The sequence below is a fragment of the Acyrthosiphon pisum genome, chromosome A2 (genome assembly GCF_005508785.2).
Source record: "Acyrthosiphon pisum isolate AL4f chromosome A2, pea_aphid_22Mar2018_4r6ur, whole genome shotgun sequence".
Classification (NCBI taxonomy): domain Eukaryota; kingdom Metazoa; phylum Arthropoda; class Insecta; order Hemiptera; family Aphididae; genus Acyrthosiphon; species Acyrthosiphon pisum.
This window is the reverse complement of record NC_042495.1, coordinates 36,797,799-36,805,964: the sequence shown is the minus strand read 5'-3', so window position 1 is coordinate 36,805,964 and position 8,166 is coordinate 36,797,799. Positions and strand designations below refer to the sequence as shown.

General features: G+C 29.8%; 2 protein-coding genes across 2 annotated transcripts; both read right to left on the bottom strand.

Annotated features, from left to right (window-relative positions):
• Positions 1–741: 741 nt before the first annotated feature.
• LOC115032995 (beta-fibrinogenase brevinase-like) lies at positions 742–3,240 on the bottom strand. The gene is made up of 4 exons (XM_029490140.1): positions 2,936–3,240; positions 2,752–2,847; positions 1,150–1,346; positions 742–1,076 (listed from the first exon to the last, which is right to left on the bottom strand). The coding sequence occupies exons 1-4, from the start codon at positions 3,209–3,211 to the stop codon at positions 749–751; spliced, it is 897 nt and encodes a 298-aa protein (XP_029346000.1). The 5' UTR covers positions 3,212–3,240; the 3' UTR covers positions 742–748.
• A 40-nt stretch (positions 3,241–3,280) lies between these two features.
• Positions 3,281–7,295, bottom strand: LOC100165045. The gene is made up of 6 exons (XM_029490141.1): positions 7,025–7,295; positions 5,722–5,836; positions 4,254–4,487; positions 4,067–4,167; positions 3,925–3,992; positions 3,281–3,831 (listed from the first exon to the last, which is right to left on the bottom strand). The coding sequence occupies exons 1-6, from the start codon at positions 7,064–7,066 to the stop codon at positions 3,654–3,656; spliced, it is 738 nt and encodes a 245-aa protein (XP_029346001.1). The 5' UTR covers positions 7,067–7,295; the 3' UTR covers positions 3,281–3,653.
• Between the last annotated feature and the right edge of the window lie 871 nt (positions 7,296–8,166).

The following is an 8,166-nucleotide window of genomic DNA, read 5'->3' as shown; positions in this document are numbered from 1 at the left end:
CTGTGTTGTCTCCGTCTTACAAATGTATACAACATAGCAAAAACTGTTTTGTGTGGGACAACTTTTTTCGCACCATATTTGTTGTAGAACTACCAAATTTTCACAGCACGTAAAGAACAACTATTTATCTGTGCAACATCGTGCTTATTTTTTAATAGCACTATCCAATCGTTTTTTATAAGCAAATGAAAAAAACAAAAAAAACAAAATGTTTAGAAGCAAATAACTTTTATTGTATTAATGTTATCTAAAATATAGGCACGCTGTTGCATAGATAATTTTCTACCCTATATGTTCAGAATTTTTTGGGGACACAACTACAAACATAGAAAGATAAAAGTTCTCACGCGCAAAACAGTTTTTGCTATGTTGTACATTTGTAAAACGGAGACAATAGACATGAGGGTGTGATGTCCTCTTAACGTTTTTTCGACAAACAAACATTTTAACACAACTTAAAATATCTTTAAATGGTTAATGATTAAAATATAGATAGTGAATAATGTAGGTGCAATGTACATCAACATTGTTAATTGACTTACACGCTTAATTTCTGTTCCTAGATAAAAGTTGTATAAGGTATAGGTAATAGGAAAATAAATGTGTTGAGAAATGTTTTCATTTTTACCATTCTTTATGGATTACAATTTACAATTCTCAATAAACTATTTTGATTTTGACTATAGGTAATTTATAAGTTATACGGTTATATATATATATATATTGTTACATACATTTTTTTATTTTACTAAACATTCACAATATATAATAGTATAATACTACCTAATATAATAGTAGTAATATATGATTTATAGTGTGGTATTAATGTGTTTCCTTTATTTGTAATATCAGTTATCCATTTTCTGTAGTTATATAAGAATAGATGTCTAGTCTGAATGTCGGGACTGCCACAATCGATGTCTTCCTTATTTTCTTCTTTGAAATTGTATCCGTGACTGGCTATTCCATATAAGCACCCATTGCAAATCATTGGACCGCCGCTGTCCCCAGGACATACCATATGAATGTCTGGTTTTGAACACAAATATTCATTCCATGTATCCATTATATCTGATCTATTCAACGTGTAGATTCTATATAAGTTGTAGGTAAATGATCTTCTAAATAATTAAATTATTTAGTACTTACGTATTGAACAATTTACATGCTGTAGGACCGTACGTGACATTAGAGTTGGTCATAAACCCCTTTAATTTAGGTAGCGTATTATCTTCAGTAATCCCAAACCCAATGACAACACAATTCAGGATTGTTCCATTGGAAAATTCACCAGGATGGCCAGATAAACTTATATAATGGCCGACATTCTTGAACGGTTTTTGTAGCTAAATTCCAATTATAACTGTAGGTATATACGTCATATATGTATACATCTATATATATTATTACATTAATACACATATATGTATGTACTAATTCAATGTATATAATTTAAAACCAAATACCAAACATATAAATTATAATTGATGTTCAGAAAGAAATCTTTATAAAAAAAACACGCAATTAGCTAAATACATTTTTAAACAGGTAGCTTAAAAATTATAATTTAGTAGGTACATATGGCTGAGACACGATTGGGCCAAATTGTCTAAATAATAATAATAATAATAGTTATGAAAATAATAAAATCAAAATATGGTACGAATTAAAAAAAATACTGCATGGTTTATGAGTCAAGAATACTATAGAGCATGATGGATGATCGAACACTGATATTATTAAATTTCTATAATAATTTTGGAATTGTATCTTAATTTATTATCTTATATTTCCTCCCAATTTCAAATGTTTAAAACGTCGGAACTTTATTGCTCCGGAACTAATTTATTAATTGATAACATTGTCGATAAAGCTGGACTCAGCTCGCAAAATTTCTCAAAATTTCGGCCACGTGAATGTGGCAACATCGCATAAAATGTTATAAAATATTATATGAGTATATATAACTACCTATATATTATATATCTAGCCATCTAGGTACCTACTACCTACTATAGATACCTACCTGTTATCTAAACTCAGTGGTGTACCTATACAAGGGGTTGTATATAATAAGTACCCTTTACGTTAATTTTGGTGAAAATCAGATAGGTTGTTTTTAATTGTATAGTTATATAGATATTACATTCTTGTCGAAAAAACCTTGGACTTCTCAGAGAAAATATGCCTGGCTACACGTCATGATATTACATTAATGTTATAATAATATTACTATCTAATCCCGATCACTTCGTTGCCCGTAAAAACAAATCGCAATTGTTCAACTCCTTTTGGGTGCAACTCAGCCTCACACACAATGTGCGACAGCATATCAAGTATGGAATGTGCGAAAATTTGATTTGATGCATTATGCTTGCACCTGATCTGCCCTATTAACCAATGGCAACCAAATAAAAATACCTATGCTAATTTATTAATATTTATTTATCTCTTCTATAACCAATTGCAACCATATTTATAAACAAAAATGTCCACCGTAAATCTCAAAATCCCCGTATGAGCACCTCCCCGGATGGGTGTAGGAGGCTGGAGGGTGAAAAATATTTAACGACCCATTCTTAGATCTACTGAATATATACACACAAAATGTCATAAAAATCGGTCAAGCCGTTATGGAAGAGTGCGACCACTAACACTGTGACACGAGAATTTTATATATTAGATTAAATATCAATATTAATACGACATAATCATTTACAAATTACAATGTCAGTCTGCCAGAGTGCTTACTTTCAACAAGCAGATGTCTGCCAAAAATTTTTTGCGATCAAACATATGATGTCGGTATATGTGATGGACATGTTGGTGGCTTTTGCCGCTGTATACCTGTAAACAGTGTAAACGTTACGGAACTTTTCGTAAAAAATACGGTAATTTTTATCGTATACAAATGCGGGTGTAAGCGCTAGAATACATTTATGTTAGATGTTGTTACGTTAACGGTACAGTGTGCGGCGGTCAAAACGAACAACGGCGATATCAATGAGCCCGTGCATACAGCCTTCCCCTTACCGTTTTTTCGGACGGTTCTTATCACTAAGCACACTACAAACGGATATTTCTCGACGTCATATATTTCTCCGTTGGCTATGAGACCTTTGTTTTCATGACTTGAAACATTTTCTTTAAATGTCACCACGGTAGTAAAAAAACAGTTAAAAAGCAAAATGAGGATAATTATTTGAATCATATTATCTGATATGCTAAATGTGTGTACTATTGCAGTACAGGCATAAAATATGATATAATAAACAAGATATTGATCTATAGTCGACTTTTAATAACCCCGGCAACTTGATATTTTCTTAGCGAATATTATAATACAGACACACGTCTAAACGCATTATATCTTAAAATAACCAAACGTTAAATAATAATATTTAGGATAATATTATGATCGTAAGTCTACACAAGTATTAATAAAAAACAATTATTAAAATAGGTATATGACTTTTACAACTTAAACGTCACTCATATTATATTTATGAGTGTTTACAATAAATTAAGAATATAGGTCTGCAATAAACAATCGAATAACGGGAACGTCTTATAAATATGAAGTTACTCGTACTAATAACAAATAACTAATAAATAATATGTTTTCAAACATTTTTAAATTGTAACAGATTATTCTAACGATCAAAATTTCTTTTCCAGCTCATAGCTTCTTCCAACAGCTCTAACATTTTGCGCCTGGTGTCCGTAAGAACTTGGTCAGACAATTCGTCCATTAAAGGTGACAACGATAGCAAAAACAGTTCATTGCCTTTTTTGTCACTGGATTCTTTTAACTCTCGCAAAATTGTCCACCTTCATTGACAATTCATAATAGTACACCAGAATTTAATTACATTTTTAGCGGATAAATTTACAAAATATATTATTATGTTTTACACAAATTACCTGTTCGTGTTGATCGATACTGGTTTGGGTAATGCAAATCCGGGATTAAACGTATCCAGTGGATAACACTAAAAATAGCAAATGCATTATTTATATTTATTTATATTACTTATTCATTTTTAAAGTATATTAATTTGTTCACCTCTTCCAGCATGAGCTTATCTTGATAGCACAACGGTTCGGGTTGTACGTCTTTTTTTGAAAAATGTATTGTGATATTTACTACACGTATGACATTATCGCCTGTATTTCAATAAAGAATTACTTAATTTTACTTCTAATTTTAGGTTAAGTGAAGTTCTAATATGTTCGTAGTTAATTCCACTAACCAATGGCGTAAAAACAAAATACAATCAGAACGAAACCGCCTTCCCACAATAAATATTGATAAGGCAATGCCCTCGAACGGTTTATATGAGTCTTCCAAAATTCTCGATACCCATATTTGATAGGTAGTAATTCTACGTAACGTCTTCTAACCATCATGGGATTCTTCAAGACAATTTGACGATATTCGGGTGGTACGTCCAGTACAATCGGAGTCAACTGATAAGGCATTGAAGCTGTGGAACAAAATTCAAACATTTAAATGGTATTTAAATTCACATCACATAGCTCTAAGCAAATGGTTTGTTTCTTCAATAATTTGTCTAAAATAAATAATATTATCAAGGAATAATGATAATACACCATATGGGGACTATTAACTATACATACCTACAGTTATAAGAATAATGATTTGTCAGTGGTTAGGTAATATAATGTTGGATAGTTTGACAAAATATTGTATATAATGGAAAGTAGAAGGGTAAAAGTAAAATATTATTTTATGTTGAAATGCATCACCGATACCCAACACTTTTAAGTTTGAGTTTCTAATTTCTATTAGCGTTTCTATAGAAGTTGCTATTAGCAAAATTAAATTTTCAGATTTTCTCATAAGATAATTGATAAATATGAGGACGTTAATTGTGAAATACTGCAACAATAAGTAATAATAATGTAGTTTTACTGTCACAGCACAAATACTTAATTGCATTGTATTGAATTGTTGGAATTATAATTTATAATATTATATATACCCATATATATTGAATTTAAATAAAAGTATAACTCAATTATTGAATTATAAGTTAAATTCAAGATGCTTTTTAAAAAGGACGCTCAACAACTTGTACAACTATATAGAGTAAACATATTTTGGTTAGTTAACTGTGATATTAGCCTTCAACTGTTATTTACCACGCTAAAGTTTTTTTTTTTTTAAAAGAAGGTGTGTTAGAATAAATATTAAATGTATATTTTATTCATTTATCTTGAAAAAAAAAAATAATACTGCATATACATGTTCATTAAATTGCAATATTTTCATCGAAAATAAAAGCACCTATATTATATAATAAATAATAATACTTTATTTTGTTTGTGTGAACTATTCATAACTTCTGAGAAATACAGAATATTTTGCTGCGCTTTGCGTGCCTGTTTATTATAATAAAGTTGTATAAATAAAAGTAATATTTGATTATTTTTCACAATAATGTTTGGGCGTTTGGTTTTTATAATTTTAAAATCAATTAATAACAGTGCAGTCACCAGTCGACGATATATTATGGTAATATAATATATTTGTATTATCATATCGTATACATGACTATTGACTGTCACAGAATGCAAAATAATATATCACTATAAGAATATAGGTGTTAACATTTTTTTGAATTTTACATCCTATTTTTAGGAATATTTTTTTACGTTTGATATTCCTACGAGTTTTACAGATTTTGGCTCACTCACTTAATTCCGGGTAGCAGTTTAAATATTTTAGCATCATAAAAAGCATTTTCCATCCGGGCTTATGAACCATGCGATCTCGGGCACCGTGAGATCCATCGTGGAATTTGAGTAAAGCCTAAAAAAATAAATACATATATTGTATTATGTAAACTAGGTTCTTATAATTTCACATACATTTTAATAATAGTTTTATTATTTACATAATATTATATACAATAAAACTACTTCAATTATTTAAGTATACATGATAAGTCATAAGTACTGCAAGATGCAACTGGTAGGTACAAAATTTAATGCCGAGCAGTTGAATATTTATTTAAGAATTAAGTGGGTAGGTATTAAGTAGGTACTGCAGACATATTAGCAAGGCTCAGATTTTAAAGCACTAATATGTATTGATGCTTATGCTATAATATGACCTAAGAATATAAACAACTGATTGACTAAAAAAAAAATGAATTTATAATATAATATATAATATATAATAATTATTAATTAATGATAAATAAAAAATTCGAATTAAGACAACGATTTAATGCAATGAAATGTTGGTATTTTTCATATCTATTCATTTATCATTTTTCCCTAAAATTTTGATTTAAATATTAGGGACAATCAAATAAGTAAAAATAAAGGATATAAGTTTAAAAAAAATATAAACTTGAAAAACAATACTAAATATCTCTAATGCATAAAATATAAAATTATTTTGACGTATAAAGTAAATTTATGCATCACTCCTATAATACATATTTTTAGATCACACAATCCTATATAGAATCCGAACCTTACAGGTTATAAGTAATATTACTGTAATGTAACAAAACAAAAGGCTATTTACATAATTATTTTAACACTGCAGAGTTGAATACAATTTTAAAGCCAGTTCTAGATAGGTATATATATTGTGCATAAAAAAATGTAATTAGGTACTTTGCTATTTTTTAGTCTTAAAGTGGTTTAACAATATAAGAGTGCACTTCTTTTTCTTTCTTTTTTCATGAGTTTTTTATAAACTATTGCCTATTTAGACAAGACTCTATTATACAAATACCTAAATTACAATTTGTTATTTTTTTTCACAAAAATGGGTAGTCGATATATTGGATGTTCATTGTTCATTTACAATAAAATATTATTCTTAAAAGTTTCTGAACTCACTTATGATTTATTAATATACGTTTTGCGAAACGTGCAACCTAAGTTTGAAAAAAATTTATTAGTCAATCCATATAAAAAAAAAATCGTGTTCGCTGCGATTATAATAATAATAATACATTAATTGTTGGCGATGGTGACATACTTGGACGAGATCGTATCCAGCCTCCTCAGTGGTTTTCGTCATTTTTCAGCAGTTATGATTTTGTAGCGTTCAAAGCGTTTATATCGCACTCGGCGGCACTACCTGTTGTATCTAAAGTCTTTATATGCCTTAAACACAGTACGAAGGTTGGAATGCACACAAACACAAAAACCAAACTGCCGCGGCAAACAAAACGGTCTATTTCTAGACGTTTGGCGTCTGCCAACTTGCGCGCGATCTTTTTGTCATCGGACATCGATTCAACTTTACGCACCGGGACTATGTCTGTTCGCGGATCAGCTGTTTATAAATACCGATTATTGTTGTAATACCACGTTTTCGCCTTAAAATAACACACCGTAATAGCAGTTACCCATAATAACGTAATGGTGCAATGTTTTTTTTTAAAAAATATTATTACTTCCGCGCGTCATCAATAATAAACCATACGAAGGTCATCGTGTGTGTAGGGGGCTCGCTATCCGTAAACAAGGAACAAGCCCACGGGATGCGTGTAACTGATAAAAATATACTTTTTGCCGTATTCGACGACACTATTTATGTTAATATTATGAACTATAATGATGCGTAACAAGACAATAATGTTTAGTGATCAGAATTTTCTAATTTTTCATCTCCCTATAGGTCACCTACTACCTAGTACTAACACTGTCATATAATAGCATACCATCTATATATACTATGTATGTAAAAGCTATATGTATATAGTCTGACTGACTGACTGACTGACTGATTCATCATCGCCTAGCCGGAACCACTGAAACTGTGAGTATGAAATTTGGTCAGTAGTTTTATTTTATAATGTAGAAACGAGAGACCCAATATAAGAAAAGATTTTCCTAAATTGTAAAAATGGAAAACGTTTTTTCTAGGTCGGATTTTTTGAAAAGGGATAATGTTATAACAACGACGTCGTAAGAACTTATGAAATCTGATAAAAAAAGTATTGATACAAAAAAAATACACACGGGTGAAGCCAGGTTATATTCAACTATAATATTATATAGGTGTGTATCATAATATCATATTATAAAAAAAGGTGGGTAAGTGGATGTCGCTCTGCTGTACAGTAGGTTAGAAGTGGGTCACTGTATAATGGATGGTATTAAATTTGAATTCAA

Bases quoted from the DNA above. Each gene is read 5' to 3' on its own strand.
- LOC115032995 (XM_029490140.1), bottom strand. From the start codon at position 3,211: ATGATTCAAATAATTATCCTCATTTTGCTTTTTAACTGTTTTTTTACT. The intron at 1,347-2,751 runs GTAAGCACTCTG...ATTGGAATTTAG, and splicing joins CAGACATCTGCTTGTTGAAA to CTACAAAAACCGTTCAAGAA. The intron at 1,077-1,149 runs GTAAGTACTAAA...CACGTTGAATAG, and splicing joins GCATGTAAATTGTTCAATAC to ATCAGATATAATGGATACAT.
- LOC100165045 (XM_029490141.1), bottom strand. From the start codon at position 7,066: ATGACGAAAACCACTGAGGAGGCTGGATACGATCTCGTCCAA. The intron at 5,837-7,024 runs GTATGTCACCAT...TTATTTTTTTAG, and splicing joins CTGGATACGATCTCGTCCAA to GCTTTACTCAAATTCCACGA. The intron at 4,488-5,721 runs GTGAGTGAGCCA...TTTGTTCCACAG, and splicing joins AAACTGCTACCCGGAATTAA to CTTCAATGCCTTATCAGTTG.